General features: G+C 49.9%; 1 protein-coding gene across 2 annotated transcripts; it reads left to right on the top strand.

Annotated features, from left to right (window-relative positions):
- Nucleotides 1–548: 548 nt before the first annotated feature.
- On the top strand, nucleotides 549–23,984 carry Rab15 (RAB15, member RAS oncogene family). Of its 2 annotated transcripts, none has more exons than XM_051196035.1 (7): nucleotides 549–684; nucleotides 17,678–17,738; nucleotides 18,577–18,637; nucleotides 19,220–19,297; nucleotides 20,176–20,265; nucleotides 21,357–21,422; nucleotides 21,609–23,984. In XM_051196035.1, exons 1-7 carry the CDS (start codon nucleotides 582–584, stop codon nucleotides 21,765–21,767), a joined length of 618 nt encoding a protein of 205 aa, XP_051051992.1. In that variant the 5' UTR covers nucleotides 549–581; the 3' UTR covers nucleotides 21,768–23,984. The 2 variants fall into 2 exon arrangements, with proteins under 2 accessions (XP_051051992.1, XP_051051993.1); XM_051196036.1 differs by lacking the exon at nucleotides 549–684 and adding an exon at nucleotides 1,029–1,377.
- The last annotated feature ends 212 nt before the right edge of the window (nucleotides 23,985–24,196 follow it).

Raw genomic sequence — 24,196 nt, 5'->3', positions numbered from 1 at the left:
AGCTGTGCCTTACGATCAAAGTAGCGATCGGGTCTAGGGTTTCCCTCTCTTAAATACACATTTAGACACTTTACTTGAAATATAGTTCAGCCTGAAAAATTCTCTCTCTCTCTCTCTCTCTCTCTCTCTCTCTCTCTCTCTCTCTCTCTCTCTCACACACACACACACACACACAGAGTCATTGCTATTAAAAGACCCACTAGACTAGACTTGCTCTCCCCTAATAGTTCTTAAAATCAGGCAGTTTTCTGAATTCCAGAAAGGATTGATTTTCCTCTCAGGTGCTAACACATCTGGCAGTAGTAAAACTGGATCTCTGGAGAGGACCATTCATTCTTGGGTACCATTTGTGTACAGAAATATTTAGTAATCTGAGAATTCATCCTAGCAACTTAAACCCAAAGACTTTTGTAGGAATCTTCTCCAAATAATTTTGCATTAGGATTATTTTTTTTTACGTGATCATTTATCTGTCTACCCTGATGTACTGAAAGGGGTCAGCGGGTGCCCCCCCACCTTTAAGACAGAAATAGGGGATGTGGGATGGCGTGACACAAGTCACTCTCTTGTGGGGAGGCCAGATGGCAATGAGAGAAAATTCCGCAACACACTGGAATGTTGGTGGAGGGGAGGGCGTTCCAATCCAGACCCTGATGAAGGCCTTCGAACCAGGGATGAGCTCAGGTGAGGACCTGCCACCAATAAGCGGGGCCAGGCCGCTGCAGGGGCCAGTGCCAGGTGGGGGGACAACAGAGTGACTAAAATCAGGGTTGGGGTGGGATTCGAGGAGAAGCGATGGGACGGGGAAGTCAAGGTTGGCCAGGTGGGTTGGGTGAGCGCTTATCTCAACTCCGCCACTCAGATCGTGGGTGGAAAGACGCAAACGTTTCCCTCCCCGACCCTGGTTGGATCCTGGCACCCTAGGGCTTGGGAGCCGAGCTGGGACCCTACCCCGGGTTCCCGCCGCTCCCCTCCCCCTCTCCCGCCGCGGCGGCGGCGGCGGCGCAGGGGACGGGCAGGGGCGGCAGCCGCGGTTGTCCCCTCCCACCACCCGCCAGCGCGAGCTTCCCCGCGCCGCTCCCGCCGCAGCCGCGCTTCCCCGCTCCAGCGAGAGAGCGGGCGAGGCCAGAGCCGTGGCCGGGCCGCTTCCTTCTCACCGCCGCGGCGTCCTGGGCTCCGGCCGCGATGGCAGAGGCTGAGCGGGGTTGAGCCCGCCGCCGCCCGCAACCCCGCGGGCCCCTTGAGTCCCTGCCATGGCGAAGCAGTACGATGTGCTGTTCCGGCTGCTGCTGATTGGGGACTCCGGGGTGGGCAAGACCTGCCTGCTGTGCCGCTTCACCGACAACGAGTTCCACTCCTCACACATCTCCACCATCGGTAAGGGGCGGTGGCTCGGGGGCGCCCCATCCTCCCCTCCCGCTGACTGCTTCTTTATCCCCCAGCCCGGGAGGGATTATGCGCCCCTCAAGGTACGGCGCGGGAGGCCAGGGAGAGGGAGTACACCTAGGGGTGAGAGGTTCCCCGACTGGGGCCCTGAGCCTCGGTTCCTGCAGGTGAGGGGTACACGCTGCCGGCAACCAGAAACTAGGGGTGGGAGTTCAGCCTTCTGGCTGGAGATCTCCCCATCCAACATGAGAAGACAGAGGCAGGTGTAGGCCAGGATACCTCGGGCTGGGGCAACGAGACTCAGCCAGTGAAGTGATACACCCACAGCTCCAGATGAAGAGGGGAGGGAAAGGAAATTGGGGTGGGGACCAGTCAGTAAGTCAGTGAGGTACCCTGGGTCTGGGGGTGAGTCCATATGGAGCCAGGATGGGAGTGGGCAGAGGGAGACATTGGTCAAAGGAACAGAGTTTCTAGGGGTGTTGTGAAGGTAAATCCACAACACACCTGGAAGAAGGTAGAGTTACAACCGTTCAAGAAGAAAAATAAAAATAAAGGCTAGCGGCTGTTTTGAAGGAGGGGGTAGGGAGATCGGGAATGTTCATGCAGACCAAGGAGTCAGCAAGTTGACAGGATATACCTTACACCTGGACAAAGGCCTGGTGACACCCTGTCAAGGCCAGAAGGGTCACTGTTTTGGGGGCGAATCAGTGGTCTCTCCTTCATGGACAAGGGAAGACCCTCTCTTTTAGAAGGGCTGACTTGAGGGGATTCCACCCATAATCTGATTCCAGGGTACCAGGACTTGGTCGGCTCTGAAGTAGCCTTCTCATGGCTCCTGGCAGAAACAACCTGCCAGCTGCCTGATCATCCCATAGGAACCCTGCTGCCTTCAAGGGAGGGCACCAGCTCTCAGCTTCAGGATTCTTTCTCCCCTTCACACTCATCCCCCAACACTCTCCTTGCCAAGAGAGGTGGTGAGGGTAATTGTAGTCAGGGGCAGAGCCCTGTTTGTGGGTAAGAGACAAGCATGGTTAAGCATACCTGGAGACCTCCCTCTGGGACAGCCTTGCCTGTGGCTTACACTTCTGAGCATCAGAGTCTCATCTGTTGAATGGGTCTAATAGTGAGACCTTCCCGAGATGCTGCTGTACAGATTAAATGAATGAATGCTTGTAAAGCACTTAGCTTGAGTGGGACACTGCTTGAGTGCTGGTTGTCCTTTTCATTGAGCTGGGTCTCCCTGTGTGCTTTGCTCTCATTAAGTCACTTGCAGCCAAAGAACAAAACTTGTCCACTAAAGTCAGCTCCTAAGAGATCCAGGAGCTTGAGTTGGACCACTGTTTGAATAAGAAGCAATTTTCAATAGATGGGAAAGGGACAGACAGTAAGCCTCGGCTGAGAGAGGGTTGCATGCCTCTTGGGAGCCCTTGGAGATGAGGCAGATGTTGGGGAAAGTCATGGGAGTGAGGCAGGGAGTGGCTGAGGAGCCAGATGGGATATGAGAGAGCTTGCAGGCTTGGGGACAAAGGGCAACAGGTTACTTCTATAGAAACTTTCCCTGACTATCCTTGACAAGGGTCTGAGGCCAGGAGCTGTTGAGCTGTCTGCAATGAGCCAAGGGCTGGGAGATGTGTATGCCTGGATTTTGCCTGAAGAGCAGTAGTTTGCAGCCTGAGTCATAGTTACAAGTCCTAGGTGTGACCTGGAGTTTTTCCTTTGAGGGCTTGATTGGTTCCCATCACTACAGAAGACCTGGGACTCCTGCCTAGTGTGTGAGGAGTTAGCTTCCCCCAGGAGACATATGCCCCCTTCTTTAGTAGAGGAATAAAGGGACCTGTTTCTGAAATACCAAATGGCCCTGCAGAGGCTGTGCTTCCCATAAAAGAGAACCATCCTTCACCCAACACCTCTAACCATTAACCCTTGTCTTTCTGTCTCCTAACCTCCCTCAGCCATCTTCTTCCAGCTGGTAGGGACCTCCCCGGGAACCCTCCAGAGTACACTACTTCAGGGGCAGTGGTGAATCAGTGAGTTTCTTGGTACACTTCTGGAGCATTCCCATTCCAGCCTTGGCATATTGGCCTAAAACCTATTCCTGGGGTCTGTTCTCTGCCATCAGAAGATGGACAGGTACTCCTTTCCACGGGATGCGCAGACACCTTAGGATGCTGAAGTCCACAGAAGACAAATCTGTCATTCTTCACTCCAGCCCTTCAAATCTGCCCCACTGGGTTTCTTAATAGCTGTTTTATTTAAAGTTGATGGAGGGCATGTGCTTCTCCCTGCCTTCTCAATGCCATGTTTTCTAGCATTGACTACAACTGAAGGGAAAGAATTGAATGGTCCAGAGAAGCTGTTTCCTTGGGTGATTTGGACAGCTTCCCAAGGAAAGGGCAGCCAGAAGAGCCAAGGAAATGGGGGTGCCGGCTCAGTTTCACAATTTATCCACTAAGAAAACGTGTGTTCCCTGTGTGCTAGGCTTGGGAGAATCCATACTGAATGTTGATCTAGGCATCTTTCCTCGTTTGTTTGGTCTCACGAATAGAGAAAACAAGGCAATTCACTGATTGCTGCCAAGACAAGAAGAGTTCAGACTCTTGGCCCATGTTGATGTCACCTTGGCTGGTTCTTTGATACTTTCCTGTATATTTTACATAAGAGCCAGAAACGTTCCATGAGAGAGCCAGCCTGGGAGACTGAGGCGCCGATGTCCTCTCCATCTTCTAGGTCTGTGCCAGGTGTGCTCCCAGGTGAGGGTTGGTGGGGAGCAGAGCAGGCAGAACATTAATGTTCCTGCAGTTTCCTGAAAAGGCTATGTCATCTGTTAATGTAAAGGAGTATTCCCATGATGGACCATTCCAGGCATCCTACTGACATTACAGTCTACTCTTACCTGCCCATAGAAGTCTTCTGATCTAATGGAGGAAGCAAAGCACAGGCAATAAAGAGCTATTGCCAAAATGAGATAACATCCAAAAGTACTTGGAAAAGCACTCTTTCGATAGAAGGATTTGACTACAGTTGTGCCACTGATCCCACGAAAGGCCTTGTAGTCCTTCTTCATGTAAGATGTGCCTGAGGCAGCCAATGGGATGTGAGGGACTGGATAAGAGATGCTGTTGCTAATGGAGGTTAGAAAGGGAGAGGTCCCTGTGGACTCCACCAGGCAGGGAAGGCTGAAGCTGGGCGCTGCGGTGTGGGTTGCCTGTGGGTGGGTTCCTGTAGTGGAAGGAACCAGATGGGACAACGTTAGCACAGCACAGATAACAGAGGTGCGAAGTGAGTGGGTGTCCATGGGATGCTGGGCAGTCTGGCTGCTGCGGAAGGGAGTTTTTAGGAGAGAGAACATTCCTCTGCTCTGCTCTGTCTCCTAAACCTGAAATAATTTGAGGGTGAAGCCAAATCATATGCCTCTTAGTGCAAGGCCAGGCACCATCTCTAGAAAATGTAGGGTCCAATTAGCAGAGGCCATCAAGGGCCTGGCTTGGGCCTAGCAATAAGAGAAAGGAGCTTTATTCATTCATTTATTTATTTTTTTAGCAAGGTGCTGATAATGTGGAACTGTGAGCCCAGCACTCAGGAAGCACAGGCAGGTGGTTCTCTGTGAATTTGAGGCCAGCCTGGTCTATAGAGCTAGTTCCAGGATAGTCAGGGCCATACAAAGAAACCCTGTTGCAACACACACACACACACACACACACACACACACACACACACACACACAATTAAAAGATGATGATGTTATGATGATGTTATCTGAGAAGGAGGAGGCCCATCCAGGGTGTGTGGCTGTCGCCACCATCATGAGGAGCCACTCAGCTCTTTTCTGTTTCTCTGGAACCAAGCAGCTGCCTGCACTTGCACCTTCCCGTTGTGATTCGGTTTCCTCTCTTGAAATAGGAAGTGCTTCCAACCATGAGCCTGACACTTCTGGAAAAGTAAAGAGTATCTTGTGAGCTGTGCTGTCTGACCAGGCAGGGAGACCTCTTCTGTGGATGTTTGTGTTCCCCATTATGATGGCCAGACTGGGGTGTAATGCTAGCTTGAGGGGATTTCCAAGAGGTTGGTTCCTTGTTCGTCTGTCCTCCAGTAGACTCACCTGGGCCTTTTGTTTGAAAAGCCACCCTCAGGCTTCTCCCCTTTTTTGAGTGAGGAGAGGCTATGGCTTCTTTCTAGTTGGACCGGTCCAGCTGCTTTGGCTGGAGGTTGTTTTCTCTTGCTGCCCAAGGCAGGTGTTTGTGGTGACTTGGGGGGACAGAGGGGAGGAAGAACCAGGAGGGCCAGATCTGAGCCTGGACCTAAGCGACCTCACAGACACTGGACAGGTGTTTGGGTGCTGTGTCCCCAAGATGTGCAGGTTTCTAGACCGAGAAGCTGGGTACAAAGACAGTGTGAACTGGGAGGGCCAGAACTGAGTCTTTGTGCTCCATGGCTCCATCAGATTTTAGCAGATCTAGGGCAGCCTGAGACCCGTCTCCCCCTACTCTGCTCCCACAGGCCTTGCAGAAAGGAAGGGAAGATGAAAAGCACTTGGGAGAATGGAAAAAACGCAGGCAATGAATGGCCTGCACGTCCTCCATTGCCTTGCCTGCCCTGAGTCCTTCAAACACTCACTTGATCTCAGTGCTTAATTCTGCAGTCCCAATCAGCAGACATCAGAAGGACCTTTCTTAATGGTTGCCTGGGAGATTATGGAGGTTAATAGATCCAACGCACTCGGGAGAGTCCTCAATAAAATTGTAGCTGCTGTCACTCTTATTGTTCCTATGTTATGGAGATGAGTAAACATCCAGTAATGTGCTATGACATCATCCTGCCCATCACTCGAAGACTCAAGCATTTGGACGCTATTTTGGGTATGTGATGTATGTACCGGTACCCATGCAGGCCAGAGGTCAACTTTGGATGTCATTCCTCAGAGCTGTCTACCTTTGTTTTTGAGACAAGGTTCTCTCCTGGGGGTCTGGGGCTCCCTGATTCAGTGAGGTCTGCTAGCCAGGGAACCCAACTTGTCTGCCTCTGCCTGCTCAGCACTGGGATTCCAGGCATGTGCTGTCACACCCGGCCTCTTGTCTGGATGCTGGAGATTGAACTCAGGTCCCCATGCTTGTGTGGTTTGTGCTTTATGAACTGAACTATTTCCCCAACCTCTCTGGGCACTATTTATTTAGCAATTAGCCATGATGTGTCGGGCTTTATGCTAGGGCTGGAGATACAGTGAATGGGGAGGAATCGGGGAGCTATCTGACAGCCCAGGGGTACAGGCTAGGTGTATTTTACCTCTGTCCACTACTCCCAGCTCTAGTGCTAGCAGTGTGTCTGAAGGAAGAATATTAATAAGGGATACCACAGAGTTGGGTAGCCTAGGAGGACAAAGGTGACTCTGCCTTAGGCTCGCGTCATTCTCTCTCTCTCTCTCTCTCTCTCTCTCTCTCTCTCTCTCTCTCTCTCTCTCTCTCTGTCATTTATTCCTCCGTCCTGTTCCTTCCTCTTTTGGACACAGGCACAGACCCAACCTTTTACCTTTTCCCTAAAGGACACCGTCCATGGAGCTGAGACCTGCAAAAGTCTTGCTGACCTACATATCTGTACCACACTCACAGATCTGCTGGCTCACCCATGGCTTTGAGCAACCCATTTCTCTCTTGCTTCCCTGCACAGTCTGGTTCTGACCCTTCCCTCTCTCCTCTGCATAGACAATTTGGTAATGAGGTTTTTAACGTGAAAGTCAATATTTGGCCATTACCCTTCTGTCCCGACTGCCGGGTCTCCTCAGAGGGCCTACTTTTGTAATCTAATACTTGTGCCTGTTTTCCCTGTAAAACTGCTGCTTTCCTGAACGAGCCTCTGGCTTCTCCTGGGCTCTTGTGCCTGCTCAGTGAGTTCAGTCAAGGAGGGCCCAGGGCTTCCTCCACATTTAACTCCTTCTGCTGGGGATGTACGAGCTAATCATCCATCCTACTTTAAAAAGATGTTTAGGACAACTAGTGACTGCTGTCTCCCCTGCAGGTGAGCCATACTTGAACCCTTCCCTTTCTGTTCTTCCAAACTTGCTTTGGGCAGGCCCTTCATCCCAGAAACCCGGTCAAAGGTTACCAAAGGGAACTGCTCTCCTGAAAGCCAAAGGGCAGAGGATGTACGCCTTCCCACCTGAAAGAGGGCTCTGCTTCCTCTGAACATCCCTTGAGGGAAGTCTAGGGCTGAGGATTGAGGAAGCCAGATGTGGACCAGTAGGACAAGACCCCAAGGCTACCCTTTTCTCGCCATTTTGATGGAGATTTGTTGAGACTTACTGATGGGGCACCATGGGGCTTTGAAATGTGGCCTATTCCCTGACTGCTCTTCCTTGATTAAAATTGTCTCTTGGCTGCTCCTTGCTCCTGGCAGATAAAGCATCCATTCATGTATCCATTTACTCACTGTCCCATTCATTTCTTTTCTTGCATGTATTCAACTTTGTTGAATATTATTTAATGAATCTCCCTTCCTGCTAAGCAAAGAGAAGATGAGCCACATAAGATGCTACTTTGCCTTCTAGGAGCTCACAGGGTCACTGGGAGCCAGGCTTCCAACAACCAGGATGTTACCATGCAACAGGGATAGGATGTCCCAATGCTTTGAACTCACCCAGTGGGGAATTCCTCTGGGCGAGTTGATAAGGCTCCACAGGAGTGAGCTTTGAATAGGATCTTGAAGGCTGTCAATTCCTCCTGGGACAGGGGTCAGGGGAAGGTGCCAGAGGGAGCAGCTCTTCCTCAGCTTACTGGGACCAGCAGGACCACACCATAACCCTTCCTGGCTGTGTCTGGAGGCCCTGTCCTTTCCAATGCAGCTGGGTTTATCAGGATCAGAGCCTCTATCTCTGTCTCTCTGTCTCTGTCTCTGTCTCTCCCTCCCTCCCTCCCTCCCTCCCTCCCTCTCTCTCTCTCTCTCTCTCTCTCTCTCTCTCTCTGTGTGTGTGTGTGTGTGTGTGCTAGATCATGTCAACAGCCAGAGAGCCCTGGAGTAAGAAATTTCTTGGACTCATGAGACTCCGTGTTTGACAGGGAAACTTTCTGATAATAGATAGACTCTAGGCTCCTATGTTCCCAAAGACTGAGCCTTTAAGCTTTTGAGTGAAAGGAAAGGCCTCCAGTCATTATCATGGTTTACCACCCCTTTCTAATTTTTTTACTTAAATTTTTTTTTTATAATAGCAGGCAAGATGGCTCAGTGGGTAAAGGTGCCTGCTGCCAATCCTGCTGACCCAAGTACAGTTGCTGGGAACACATAGTAGAAGGAGAGAACTGATTTCTGCAAGGTATCCTCCACCTTACACCCACACACATGTGCGAGCACTCATGCATATACATGCACACTCATGCATGCTTACCAAGGCACATGTGGGTATTCATACATGCACAAAATGAGTATGTAATAAAAATTTAATCAATTACTATTGGCGTGTGCTAGAGGGCACACAAATGTGTGCATGTGTTTGAGCTTTAAAAAAAGAACAGTTAAACCAGGCTGTGATGGTGCATGCCTTTGATCCCAGCATTCGGGAGGCAGAGGCAAGAGGAGCTCTGTGAGTTCAATGCCAGCCTGGTCTACAGAGAGAGTTCCAAGACAGCTAGCACTGTTACACAGAGAAACTCTGTCTCAAAAAACAAACAAAAGAGAACTAGGATATCATTGTGAGACTTCCAGAACTTCCGGTAAGTAGACACTGGAATCAGAGTCTTTGAGTCCAGTACTCTGGAGGTTAAAACACAACCTTGGAGTGAATCAGAGGATTGGGATTTTGTCTAGACCAGGGCACCTTCTTATTTTTCTGCTTCCTGACACTTCCAGAGCAAGATGCTATGATGGTGATTAATGTGTTTGCCTTGAGTTCTGTGTGCACCTTTTCCTCAGAACAAAACCAGAGTAAGGGAAGGTCTGCAGTTCCAGAGGAGAAAGTCAGTCAGCATGTGGTCCAGGACAGAGTGAGGTAAGAGTCACCAGACAGAAAGCAGAAGGATGCAAGTGACAGGTTGGGGCACAGTGTTCTCATCCTTTCCCTGGACCGATTGTGTTCTGAGGGCCTTTGTCTTGAATCCTCTCTGGCTCAGCCTCTGACTCTCCCTGTATATGTTATTCCTGCTCTCACAGGCCCCTCAGGTGTGTGACATTATTGGTATCCTGAGGAGCTGTTTTCTCAGAGGAGATTTAGTTGGTTGGTTGGTTGATTGATTGATTGATTTGGTGATGTTTTTGTTTTGAGACAGGGTTTCTCTGTGTAACAGCCCTGACTGTCCTGAAACTCGCTCTGTAGACCAGACTGGCCTTGAACCTCACAGAGATCCCCCAGCTTCTGCCTCCTGAGTGCTGGGATTAAAAGCACAGGTGTGTGCCACCACCGGCCAGCTGAGAGGGAGTTTTGAAATTGGGGTGACTGTGGTGCCTGTATGTAGTCAGCCAGCCTCCCTTCCACTGAGTCTGCCTCAACCTAAAACCTGCTTCAGTGTTACTCAGGGTGACCTGTTTGGAAGTGACCTCCGATACAGCCGGTAGGAGCTGCACATGCCCAGCACATGCCAGTGTCATGCCAGGGTGGAGAATGAGGGCATTCACGGGACTGACACTTGGTAACTGGAGCCAGCATGGCCCCAGGGATTGGGTGTCTGCTTTGGGTTTCAGTTGTATTAAATTGTTCCTTCTGTGGCGTCTCCATTGCTAATGAGAAGGCTCAGGTCACACAGCTGGCCCTTTAGGCTATGGTTGATCATGGCGATAACATTTGGCATCCAGAGACAGCCCTGTTTCCACTCAAGTGTGTGCCACTGGTATACAGGCAAGCTGGCACCTGATAGTAACCCATGAGGTGCCGGCTGGAGCTACCCATAGACACTGCTTAGCTTTGTCAGACTCTGGGGCCCCCTGGGTTCCACAGTTGGTGGTCTTTGCTTTTTGCTTTCCTGAGAACTCTGCTCTGCTTTCCCTTCTCTCCCTAGCTTCCTAGAGTTCTTTCCATTGCCCAGGCTATGGCTCTTGGTTGCTGTTCTTGTATTCTCTGTTACTTTGATGAAACACTCTAATCAAAAGCAACTTGGGGGAGGAAAGGGCTTATGTGGCTTATACTTCCAGGTCACCATCCCTCATCGAGGGAATTCAGGGCAAGAACTCAAGCAGGAACTGAAACGGACTGGTGGAGGAATGTCACTGACTGACTGACTCACTAGCTTATGCCCAGTTCGCTTCCTTACACAGCCCAGGCCTACCTGCCTAGGGATGGTGTTGCCCACAGTGGGCTGGGTCCTCCCACATCTACCACCAGTGAAGACAGTCTTTTACAGACGTGGCCAAAGCCAATCTGAACAAGGCAAATCTCCCACTGAGGTTCCCTCTTCCTGGGTGACTCTAGGTTGTGTCAAGTTGAAAAACAAAGCGGACTAACCAGGACAGTTTGCATTCTCCTTCTCTGGGGGAGATTGGTAAGGTCTTCAGCTAGCATTTCATAAAGCCCCGTGTCTGATCCTGTTAGGGTTTTATATGTTATCTCAGGCAAGATCTTTACAGGAATCTTCTGACATTGGGATTGTCCGGCCCTCCCATGACCACAGGGTCACTGGTGATGAAGACAGAATTGGAAAACGAACTTTGACCACCCCTTGTGTCCTTAATGCAGTCCTTGCAAGCATTTCTGAGGGCTGCCCTTGCCACCTTCAGCAGTGGACGGGAAGAGTCCCGGATAAGTCCTGATGTGCTCCGCCTTTCTTCATTGCTAAACAAGAGAGCCAGCAAGCCCTTAGGATAGTTTGGAAACCAGGTCTGGTCTCTTGCCCTGCCCTTGTGTCATCCCAGATGCTAGTGCCCAGAGAAGAGCCTCGACTGTTTTTCCAGTCACTGATGGCTGTACTATCACCACACTCTGGCCTGGCAGTCTCTGGAAGGTACTGTGGAGATAGATGTCCCAAGGGTAGAGGCCAGACAGCCACAACCCACCAGGAAGAGAGGAGGCCCGAGGCTCCCCAAGCCACAGCCACCGTGTGCCCAGCACTGTTAGATGGCAGGAAACATGACTCAGTTCTTGAGTCACAGGTGCATATATGTCCTTCATTATGTTCTCTGGGAGAGGGGCTTTTATTCCCAGTGCTTACAGAGAGGCAAAGGCTTAAAAAACAAAGCAATCAACAACAATAACAACAAAAAAGTCAAAAATATGCTTTCTGGCCCTTAGGTGCTTTATATTTAGTTAGGACTCGAAGACAGCAGTAGGAGACAGTAAAGATAGGGAACGTTGTTTTTAACTCTTCCTCCAAATGCCTACCAGCGTGGGAAGCCATTCGGCAGCAGTGAACAGTCACAGGCTATGACTCCTTTGGAAGTCTTGACACACTCTCAGACATCACTAAGCAAAGCTGCATGGCTGTGCAGATTCTCAGAGGCTGAACTTGGAGCCTGGTCTAAATTGATCCCAATACCACGATATAGCATCTCTATTCCTCTCTAGCTTCCTTTAGCTGGTGTTCCTCCTGACAGGGCCTGGATAAGCCTTCTGCTTTGTCTGGCTTCTTTTTCCAAAGAGATTTCTCAAGAGTTGTGTTGTCTTCATCGTCCTAGAACTCCTGAGGTCAAACAATTCTCCTGCCTCAGCTTCCTGAGTAGCTGAGAATAGTGTGTGTGCTGCTATACTGGCTTGGAAGGAGTTGGCTTGAAGTTAGTGATCTAGCCCTCCTCGCCCTCGTTGGCCAGGCCACCTTGTGAGTCACCAGAGAACCCACCGTTCAGTCAGGAGGTACCTCTCCACAAAGAGCACACTGCACCCAAACCTAATTCCACGAGCAGAGGAATCTCTAGCCTTATCCAAGAAGGACACTGGCTATGAAAGGCACCATGTGGCAGGCAGCTTCCTGGGCTTTGAGAACTGCTTGACTCTCTTCCCAGGGCTCCCAGAACTTGGGCTGGTTCTTTGCAGAGATGATTTGTCTCTTTATACTGCTGTAACCTATCTTTTAGGGACACAGAATTGTTGGAGTTATTAACTATCTCAAAGAACAAAGAGTTCCATGAAGATATTAAAGTGGCTATTAATGAGAGGTGCTGTAACAAAGAACCTTTGACTGGTAATTTCTTTCTTTCTTTTGATGTTTTGAGACAGGGTTTCTCTGTGTAACGCTCTGGCTGTCCTGAAACTTGCTCTATAGTAGACTAGGCTGGCCTTGAAACTCAGAGATTCCCCTGTCTCTGCCTCCTGAGCACTGGGATTAAGGGTATGCACCACCAGTGCCCAGCTTGACCAGTAATTTATAAACAACAGAAATGTATAGTTGGGGGATTGGGAAACCTAAAATCAAAGTGCGAGCAAATGCATTATCTGTTGAGAATTCCCTCTGCTACACAGATGGCTCCTCCTAGCTGTGTTCTTCATGGCAGAAGGCAAAGGGGGCTAACAAACTTTCAGGGTCTCTTTTATTATTATTATTTTAAAATTGATATTGTTGTTATTGTTTTGTTTTGAGCTTTTCAAGACAAGGTCTCACCATGTAAGCTTGACTGGCCCAGAGCTCACTATGGAGAACAGGCTGACTTCAAACTCATCCTTCATCCACCTACCTGTGCCTCCCCAGTGCAGGGATTGAAGGCGTGCACCACCCTGAGGTCCGTTTGTGAAGGCCTTGTCTACATGAGTACCTTACTAACATCACTGCATTTCAGCAAATGAAAGGGAGAGGAGTGTAAGCAATGGGACCATAGCAATGGGCTTGTGCCATGCATGCCCTCTTCCTCACTTCTGAGTGTAAATGAAGAAGCAACATGATTCCTCAGGCTCAGGCTGGAAGCCACTGGCTGAGTCGAGAGCATCCTGGGCAGAGGTTTTTAAGAGACAGGTTTTTCCAGTTCTGACTCAACTATAGGACATGGGGGCATGAATAGATTGATCTCTCTGTTCCTTACAGTAGCAACCTCCACACCTACCTGCTTCCCTAGGATTCTGTAGCTAAGAGACATTTCTTTTTTTTTTTTTTCTTTCTTTCTTTCATTTTTTTTTTTTTTAAATAAAGACAAGTGTTATTAAGAGCCTTGGGTGTGGTTCTGCCTGAGGATTGGCTATAGGTTCAGTACACATAAGATCCGTCAGGTCTGGGCCCTGAGAATTTGCATCTCAAAATTCCCTCATGAGGTTCAATGCTGGCAAGAGTAGCAGAGTTGCAAGGCTCTTGCTGGTAAAATCCCTTTTGTGTTGGGTTCTCAGGTTTGGGAAAGTAGATGTGTCAGTAACTTTTCCGTTGCTGTGATAAAACACCATGACTGACACAACTTATAGAAGGAAGGGTTTAGCTTATGGTTCTGGAAAGATAAGAGTCCATCATGGTAAGTAGCAAACATAGTGTCTGGAACAGAAGCTAAGGGCTCACATCTTGAACTGCAAGCAGCAAGCAGAGAGACAGAGAGAGAGCTCACTGGTAAGGTGCCAGGACTTTTCAAACCTCAAAGCCCCACACCAAATGTCATATTTCCTTCAACAAGGCCACACCTCCTAAGGCTACCCAACCAGCGCCACCAACTGGAAGCCAAGCATTCAAACACCTGAGCCTGCGGGGAACACTATCATTTAAATCACCACAGTAGGAATAGGCATAGCATGAGTTAGGTGTTATACACTCACTGTTTAATTATGCCCACAGCAAACCTTAAGAGGCAAGTGGTATTCTCAGTCTACAGATAAGAAAATGGAACCTGGGAGAAATGACTTTCCTATAGTCATACATCCAGTGCCCAACTCAGGTTCCAGACCCAGATCTTCCAGGGCTAACTAATGTCTTTTCCCCTACATTACACTGTCAGACTTCCCTCTAGCTAACTCTCTGTCATATGCTACACCAGGGGTTCTCAACCTGTGGGTCACCACCCTTTGGGGATAAAATGACCCTTTCATAGGGGTCACCTAAGACCATTGGGAAGACACAGATATTTACATCACAATTTATAACAGTAGTAAAATTATACTTATGAAGCAACAATGAAAATAATTTTATGGTTGGGGGTCACCAATATGAGGAACTTATTAAAGTTGCAGTGTTAGGAAGGTTGAGAACCCCTGCTCCACACAGTGCTGTTAAAAATGTTCTTTCCAGGTCTTTCTTACATTATAACTTAGTAGATTTTAGGCTGGTTAAGGTGCCCATACTTCTTTTTCTTTCTTTTTTTAAAGATTTATTTATTATGTATACAGCATTCTGCCTGTATGTATGTCTGCAGACCAGAAGAGGGCACCAGATCTCATTATAGATGGTTGTGAGCCATCATGTGGTTGCTGGGAATTGAACTCAGGTCAAGTAGCCAGTGCTCTTAACTGCCAAGCTATCTTTCCAGTCCCTTCTTTTTCTTTCTTTTCCTTGTTTTTTATTATTATGTTTTCAAGTAACTGCATTAAAGTGAAAAAAGAAAAAAGTCTCCTGGGTAATCCTAAATTTAGCCAAGTACACTTTGAGACTGCCCATTCTGCCTTCCCTGCTGGTTCAGGTGCAAAGCTTTTAAACCACATAGCTGACGGACTTAAGATGTATGGAAATGTCCCAGGACCTTGTTGAAACAGACTGCTGGGCTTCACTCTGGGATGCTGATTGTCCAAGTCTGAGTAGGACCTGGGCACCTGCCTTCTAAGTCCAAGATGATGCTATAAGGCTGCAAGGCCCAGAATACACTTCGAAAACTATTGTCCTACGAGCTCACCGATCGAGGTACAATCCATGGACCCTGAAGCTTGATACAACTCCTCAGGCTTCGTCTCACACCTCCTGAACTCCAATCTGTGTGCATCTTATCACTGCCTTCGAAAGGCCAGACAGGAGCAAACCCTGGGGTGGAGGTAGACGGAGAATATCCCTTCTTCTTTATTAGGTAGCAGCGACAAGTTAGGAGGGTGAGCAGGAGGGAGGGCTGCCAAGAGACAGAGTGGGTAGAGGGCTCTTCCATGTGGTCCTCAGTCAGCACATGGACTAAGACTGGGGTCCCATTGGTAGGATGGATACAATGGAAATCCCGGGTGTGTGGGGACATAGAGGAGAGGCGTGAGTGCATGCCATTGGAGACCCTTGGGCCATTACATCTTTTATATTTAAAGGGTGGGGAAAATCCTTCCTTCATACATGAATGCATATGAATAGACCAAAGGGAGTCCTTTAATTGCTCAGACATATGAAAACAGATTTGGGAGTGGCTAGGTTGCAGTGCTGTCTGTGGAGATGGCTGGAGTCCCCAGACCTGCCCCGTCTTGACTCCTGCCCTGCAGCTCTGAAGGGAGGGAGCAGCTGCTTCCAGCACTGGCTCCCTGTGAATCCCATAGCTGCTTGTCCCTCCTGTGCCTTCTGACAGCTTCTACACCATGCATCCCTCCCTCTCTCACAAGGAAAAGGTCTCCTTAGTGTTGGATGTTCACCTTTGAGCAGAGCCCTTCCTTTCAAGCACCCACAGGAAACCAGGAAATGAAACAGAGTGAAGACTTCTTTTTTAGTTTTACATGTATGGCACTGTGACATGTTATCTACAGGCAGGAAGCAGAAGGAGATGAATACTCCTGCCCTGTTTGCTGCCACATTCTTATTCAGCCTAGGACCCCAAACCCTGTAGTGGTATCACCTACATCAGGGTGAATCACCCTACCTCAGTTGATACAATCCAGAGAGTCCCTCACAGGCACTCCTAGAGGCTTACGATCTTAGATCCTGTCAAGGGGACAATATTAACCATCACCACTTCCATGTGGAGTTCACATGTTAACACATAATTCTCCCCTCACTCCCCCAAGGGGGTAGCATGTATTCCAGCATCAAACAAGATTATTTGAAACTTGGTACATTCTGGTGCCAACTGCAGGCAGGGTTTTTGGTATCTGAGCCTTTGTTTCCTTCCTACTCACCCCTGTAAGGGAAGGGGCCATGGTCATTGTCGCTGTGCCCACACTGAGACCAAGTGTTGTGCAGGGCACAAAGGAAATGGTCACGGATGTTCAGGAACAGAGGCAATAAAACCATCTATCTCCCTCCTCTCTGGGACTACTTTGAGCAAGGCATGTTCTTGTCCAAGCTATGAGGGTGAGCTAGGTTTATTACAAGGGACATTCCCTGTTCCTTCTTGGAAGAAGGTGCCATACTTTGAAACAACAAGAACTTCTTGGTTCTTGATTGCCTCCTATGTCAGGCTCTGAGGAGAAGCCAATTCTTTATAACTGTTTGTCCAAGGAGGGATCAAACGGGCTGCTGCCTCCCACCAGGGCCAGGTGTCCCTCTCTTTTCATCCTCTTCCTCTTCGTCACCCTCTTTACACAGGGACGAATGCCATTTGGAAAAGTACAGCTGGGTAGATATGAATCAGCTCAGGCAGGCGACAAGTGATTCACATCTGACCGACTTGATTTAGTTCAGGTCTTCCATTCTGAAGCCTTCTCTCCCTTCTAATTAAACCATGGTTGCTCTTGGTGGTGGGAGGAAAGAGGCTGACTATAAAGTCTGTTTTTGTGGAAGCTGGGAACAGGGGGGATAACAGAACGTGCTTTCCCATTTGGCAAAGCCCAGGCGTGACGGTAGCAAGGCCGTGGTGCTGGAGATGCTGGCACCCTTGGGACATTCTGGGCCCAATATGCACCAGTGATGGATAGTCACAACTTTCCCATGATCTCCAGTCGAAGGTTGTGGACTATGATACCCCGTGACCTGCTTTTAGAAAATGCACAAACCTGTCAATACACAAACCTAGCTCTTGAATCACTGGGCACAGTTGGGGCCGGGGAAAAAGCATGGTGACCTGAGCATCTCTCTGGTGTCAGCGCACACAGTTAAAGCCTGTTGCTGCTGATGGTGTTGCCTTCTCTTACTGTAGATTACCTCTCATGTTTCTGCTCTGGGTCATTCGCTTTGGTATGACTGGCAGTTCACTCTTTAGAGCCTTGGGCAGAGAGGAACCTGAGAACTCTGGGCTTCCTGTGCCTTCCTGTGGCTTCCTTTCATCGGTTGACAGGCTTTGTGTGCGTGCTACATGCCACCCACTGCACTGGGTCAATGAGGGCTGCCGCAGAATGCTGCAAGCCAGCGCTGCATGTCTCCGGGTCTTCTTAGCAACGCCTTTTTACTGCTGAGGAAATGGAAGGCATGAGTTAAATGGATTCCCCACCCAGAGCTCTTTAGGGTCAGTTTAGAGTTAAAATGTTAGAGAAGGTGCTTGCCTCTGGTTGATTCTCTGTCACATTAAGTCAAAGTGAAATCCTTCCCACATGAGTGCCTCAGGCCTTCTTCCAGGGAGCCCTTCCTAACGCGCTTGCTCTCTCCAGGTGTCGACTTTAAGATGAAGACCATCGAAGTAGATGGCATCAAAGTACGGATACAGATTTGGTGAGTTGGGCAGCAGGAGGAGGCAGGTAAAGGGGGGGGGGCCTCTGAGCTGTGCCTGAGTGCCACTGTCTTTTGTAAAATCCTCTAAGCTTTATCTGGGATAACTGGGTATATCTCTATGAAGAGTGAGATCAGAAACCCCTACTCCTTGTTCTATGAACCTTAATCTCAGCAAACTATGGGAGTCACCAAAGGGAATAAGTTAGAAGCCGTTAGTAAAATAAATGCCCTGGGCTTATCTCTGAATTGGGCTTTACTCTGGAGCTGTACCACTGTGGCTAAGCCTGCAAGGCTGATGGCAGGCTTAGAGTGGGACTGTTTTGTTTTGTTTTGTTTTGTTTTGTTTTGTTTTTCAGAGCGCCTCTGTACTACACGATGCAGTTTCCACTACTAGCCACCAGGGGCTGCTGTGGCTTTCTGGCCTCAAGGTCTTGGGAGCCCTTACAGTTATGGTGCTACCTCCCAGTCCCAGAACCCCATGGGAGCTGCCTTTAGTAATGTCCTGGGCACCGAGTGTGGGACAGATCCTCCCATCTGTCCAAGCATGGCCACAGTGGCTGAGTTCTGGAGAAGCTGTCTATGGTCTGGTCAGGTTGTGGGTCCTGAGGAGAGGCCAAGACCCTGCTGGCCTTGTCTATGCCCATACCTAGGACCAGGCCTGCCTCACACTGCAGACTCAGGTGTATTTGGATACTCTTGGGGATTAGAGAACTACTAAATTTTCATCCTAAAATCCCCCAGCTTTTCCTCCTAAGGCACCGGGGAATCCTAGCTCCTGCTACTCCTTCATCTTCTGTCTTCCTGGTCCCTTCTCTGAGCAACTGGCTTTCTCTTGCAGGGACACAGCAGGGCAGGAGAGGTACCAGACCATCACAAAACAGTATTATCGGCGGGCCCAGGTGAGCCACCATTTCAGGGTTAGAGCTGGAAAGCTGCTCTCCACACTTCTAGCACTGAATTGCCTGCTGGGTAAACTCCGTTTTCCACTATTTGCTCTGCAGTTATCCACAGGCTGTAGCTGGGTTCTTCACCCTCACAACCTCCACTCTTGACCCCTTACACCAAGCCACAGGCCCAGGTCAAATCATGCCATACCTTCCTTCCTATCTAAGAATTCCATGAAGAAGCTGGGCGGCGGGGATGCACACCTTTAGTCCCAGTACTTAGGGAGGCCGAGACAGGCTGATCTCTGTGAGTTCAAGGCCAGCCTGGTCTACTGAGGGAGTTCCAGGACAGATTCCAAAGCTACAAAGAAACACTGTCTCAAAAACAACCACAACAACAAAGTAAAGAATCCCATGATGGGCCTGCAGAGTAGCAGCTATGAACATCTGAGGGAAAGGAAGCATGTCTGTGTGTTGAGGGGCCCTCATTATAGGCAGGAAGAGGGGAGAGTAGGCTGGGCATATAAGGGCCACCAGTCTGGCCCCATGACAGTACATTTTACTGAGTTTGTCTCTCTTTTTCTCCCTCTTTCCCAGGGAATATTTTTAGTCTATGACATTAGCAGTGAGCGCTCTTATCAGCACATCATGAAGTGGGTCAGTGACGTGGATGAGGTAGGAGATGCCACCTCGCTGATGGGATGGGGGGAGGGTACCTCAGAGGAAGGCAAAACAAGGGCCTTGGCAATAAAACAAGCTCTCCGTGTTGGCCAAAACAATCTTGCCTTTTACAACTTTGGATAGAGGTCTTTGGGTAAGTCATGTGAAAAAAGCCGAAGCTTCCGTACCCTTATGTATTATACCCTTCTAGGATCTGGAAGCAATGTCTTTCTTGGACATGCATCAGTCCTGAGACTGCCTCAAGAGTAGCTTCTTTCTCAAAACCTTAGGTGCAGATGGAATTACAAGTCTGGGCTACTAGATCTGCACGTAGTGGAGCCTTGGCAAGCTATTTCAGCTCCTTGGGTCCCCAATCCCTCATCTGTCAAGTAAAGTCTAGACCAAGTCCAGTGTCCTTTGCAGTTACAACAACATTTGTTCAACCCAATGAGGCATCTGTTTTAGCATCTTCTACCCTAAGCTGTCCCTGTGACATTCTTAGGGTCAACCATGGTATTACAGTCCCCATGACATTCCATTCCCCATGGAAGCTGAGAAGTACAGATAGTACCAAACCCTTATATGCTGGCTTTCCCTAGTCTTGAATATCTGTGACAAAATATATAAATTAGACACGGTAAAAAAAAATCAACAGTAATAATAGCAAAATTGCAATGTGATATAATAAAAGTTACTTATGAATCATTTATTTTGCATTTAATATGTTTAGATGAAGGCTGACTGATGGTAATAAATTGTGGGGACAGGGGCTCCTGTGTGCTGGGAGTCAGCCTCCATCTTGAACTTGGTGGTATGGAGGGTGGTGGAGACCGTATGGGGAGGCTGGGAATGAAGAGGCGCGCTACTTAGGCCTGCCTCCATTTTGTCCGTAGTATGCACCCGAAGGCGTCCAGAAGATCCTCATAGGGAATAAGGCTGATGAAGAGCAGAAACGGCAGGTGGGAAGAGAGCAGGGGCAGCAGGTATGTGAAGTCCCACTCTGGGGCCTCTGTGGCACTTGCCGGCCTGTCCTGGGAGCGGTGCCCCTCACACATGCAGCACTGGGGAGCTGACAACTTTGAGAGATTGCTTTCTGATCCTCAGGACATGACCAGGGTCCCCATAGCAGCGGGGGCAGGAGGGAGACAGGACTCATGGGAAGGAGAGGGGGGACAGGACTGGTGTAAGGAAGGGTCTCCCACCCCACCCTCTCCACACCCTGACTTCCTGACTCCACATGCCTGGAAAGTGTGGGAATGAAGAGTCCCAGGACAGACAAGCATCAGGACAGAGAGGGTCAAAGCATAACCAAGTGTGCAGGGAGACCATATTCCCACACGACAGAAGGATTGATATTCCGAGGCAAGACTCATCCACCCACTCTGGGCGCCTCCAGAGTTTTTCTCTTCCTCTTTAGTCAATAGCATTCCATTAGAATGTAAAATAAAATTGATTGAGGGGGCATAACAAATAATATAACGTCATTAAAATGCGAAAGTGGAGACAAACCCTACAAGAGTAGCAGTTTTTATCGAGCAATACCCATGTAGCTCTTAGCTATGTGGCCCCGTTTAATCATCCCATAACCCTTGATGCAGACACAACCATTCCCCTTTAGTAGAGGCTGATGCTGTGGCTTGGAGAGAATGGTAATAGTAGCTTGTTCTGGGTCTTATAGCTCCTGGTGGTAGCTGGGCACCTAGACTGGCTTGGTTGCACTCAAAGCCCATGTTTGTCATTTATGTGCCATATGCTGTTGTCTTTGTGTCCTGATGTAGTGGGGTGTGTTTGTGTGTGTGTGTGTGCATGCCTGTGTGTGTGCGCGTGCGTGCATGCCTGTGTGCGCGCGTGCATGCGCGCATGTGTGTGTGTGTGTGTGTGTGTGTGTTGAGACTTGAATGGAATGGTGTATTGGTGAGACAGCTTATCCCATCCTATGCCAGCCTATGTCTTAGGAAGTGCCCCAGTTTCCCATTTGAGTCACTATATCACTGCTATGTCAGAGGCACATCCCAGGCGGTATGGGCCTCCCTCCCCTCACTGAGTCTCTTTCAGAAATGCCCTTGTCTTGCAGCTGGCTAAGGAGTATGGCATGGACTTTTACGAAACAAGTGCCTGCACCAACCTCAACATTAAAGAGGTGAGAACCCTGGGGGGGGGGGGGGGGTGCTGCCCTGTCTCTGGCTGAGCCCAGAAGAGGGGGTGGGTGAGATGGCCGACAGGAGCCAAGAGACGATGAGAGACCGCCTTCCACCTTGGGCAGTGGCGGGGTTACCAGAAGCAGAGAAGGGGACACTGGACTAACTTATATTCCTTGGCTTCCCAGTCCTTCACTCGTCTGACGGAGCTGGTGCTGCAGGCCCACAGGAAAGAGCTGGATGGTCTCCGAACACGTGCCAGCAATGAGCTAGCATTGGCAGAGCTAGAGGAAGAGGAAGGCAAAGCTGAGGGCCCAGCGAACTCTCCAAAGACCTGCTGGTGCTGAGGGTCCTGTGTGGAATCCGGCCCCTGAAACTCCCTTCCCTCAGGAGGCCTGTGGAAGCAGGGGAGCCTGGACTTTGCCTACTGCTGTCCCTACATTTGATGACCCTGTTGAAATCAGTAGCTGCTACTCCCCTGCCTGGCCCTGCGAGCAGCTCTGCTACGGCCTCCCTCCGAGCAGCCTGTGCCCCCCAGCCCCTCTACCCTGGGGTGGCAGCCTTTAGCTCATGTCCCAGCCACAGGCCTGCTGTGATCCCAGAATGTGCTGTGACCATCTCACCACCCCAAGCTCCTGGGACAACGGTCAAGGCTGGAGTCAAGGCCACTTAAAGACTCATTTCTTAGTGCATCTGTATACTCTGCTTTTTCTCCACCTACTTCCCTCCAGTGTATTCTGCATCCGCGTCTCTCTCCTCCTCCTCTGCCTGTGTGTCCTGCCCATAGCTGCTATTGCAGTCCCTCCCTCCTTTCCTCTCTCCCTCCCTCCCTCCCTTCCTTCCAGACTCTGCCTAAGGGAATGGTCCGAGGCTGTGCCCCAGGGAAGGATGGCCCACCCTGCTCTGGGTGGGACAAAGGCTCAGGGTGCTTCCTCTCCCCTCCCCATAGCCCCTCCTTGTGCCATGGGCTGCCTCCCCAGTGACCTGGGAAAGTAGAATGCTGAGGTGGGAAGGGAACACTACTCATTGGTCCTCAGGCCTGGGCTGGCCTCCTCTGCCTTTGCCTACAGACCTGTGAGGAGTCCCGAGGCAGGGAAGAAAACCTAAGGATGAGGGGTGGCAAGGACAAGTCACCTCTATTCTCTACCTCCCATGCAGAGTACATGACCTCTTCACCTGGATTCCTGAATTTAAAGATGGAGATCAGGGCCTGAGGACGCTAAAGGGAAGGGGGAGTCCTGGGGTCAGACACTGTAAGCTCTAGAAAAAAGCAAAAGCAGTTGTGAAGGGCTCGCTCCTAGATGGTAAGGTTACAAAAAAGGCAGAGGGCACTTCATGAAACTGATGGCTGTGGTGGCAGCAGGGCCTCTTGTGTAAGAACATTTACCCAGGTGAGAAGTGACGTAGCCACGACGTCACTATTCTTTCGTCGAACCTGGCCTTCAGGAGTTGTTTTTCCTGGGTTCCAGAGTCTGTGGGCCTTAAAAACAGGGAGCGAGGGCAGCCGTGGGCAGAAGGACTTGGTGCCGGCCGGCCTGCCTTCCAGGACTCCCTCCTCTTGCCCCCTTATTAAGCAGGCATTGCTGAGTAACTACCAAGGGAGGGAAAAGGGCGCCCTCCTCCAGAGGTCTACGCTCAGGAAGTTTCTTTAACCCCGTGGGCCAAGGGTAGTTTGAAGGAGTCCCCTACAACAAGGAAAAAAAAAAACCCATGCTAGGGGTCATTCTTATATTCCCAAGGTGGGAGGAGCTCAGGTAAGAGAAGAGTCCCAAGATGCACTGCGTGGCTGGGGCTGGAGCCAAAGCCAGGAAAAAAACTGGGCCCTGACTGAGCTTTCGCCAGCCAAGGACCTTTTGGATCCTGGGCACAGATGTGAAGACAAGGAGCCTTATACCCTTTCAGTCCTCCTAAATGGGGGGTTGGGGATGGAATCACTGGAAATTTCTTCCTGACTTAGCAAACCAGGAAACAGGTGACAAAGGCTTTCTGGTGGAGGGAAAGCAAGAGCAGGAATGGTGCATTGTTCGCTGAGAAAGGTAGAGAGCTGGCTCTGAGACGGGACCCTGACTGACTGACTCCTGGGCAGCGAGATTGAGGTGGCATTACACAGGAGGTGAATAGAATGCCTTCAGCCAGGGATCTGAGAGACTTTACACAGGGCACCGGGTCTCACCTGTGGCAAGTGTCACTGTCCTGTTGTCCCAGCCCCTCAAGAAAGTACCCTAAGGGTTCTGGAAGGGAAAACATGGGGTTGGGGTTCTGTGGGCTCCGAGCCATGGTCACAGCTCTGAAGTGTGGCAGCAGGATGGCTGGGATTTTGGGGTGCGCCTGTGCTCACTCCGTTCTGGATTTGGGCTGTGTCATGGCCTTGACTGTTCAGCAGGCCTTCCTGGCCTGCCTGCCCATTTCTGGAGATCAGCTCACCCTGGTCCGCCACCTGAGCCCCGTATCTTCCTGGGATGGGTGAACTTTGTGCACTGTGTCTTGGGTCCAGTATATGAATTGTGAGCAGGGTTCATTTATTTTAAACACAAATGTTTACAAATAAAGAATATTTCAAACCACAGGTGTGTGTACCTGTGTGAATCTCCAGGGGAAAGTATTGTTGAAGACCCGCAGAGTGTGGACCTTCATGCTCCCACTCAGGAAAGGCGACACCCCAAATCACTCACGAGAAGTGGTCTTGATGTAAAAGCATGAGGTCTTTTATATTCCAAGTGCACTGGGGTCCACAGTCATGCGCCACGCAGGGGTAGAGGACTGAGGACCCTGAGTA

This window comes from Phodopus roborovskii, unplaced genomic scaffold (genome assembly GCF_943737965.1).
Source record: "Phodopus roborovskii unplaced genomic scaffold, PHOROB, whole genome shotgun sequence".
Taxonomy (NCBI): domain Eukaryota; kingdom Metazoa; phylum Chordata; class Mammalia; order Rodentia; family Cricetidae; genus Phodopus; species Phodopus roborovskii.
This window is presented reverse-complemented; position numbering and strand designations above follow the sequence as displayed.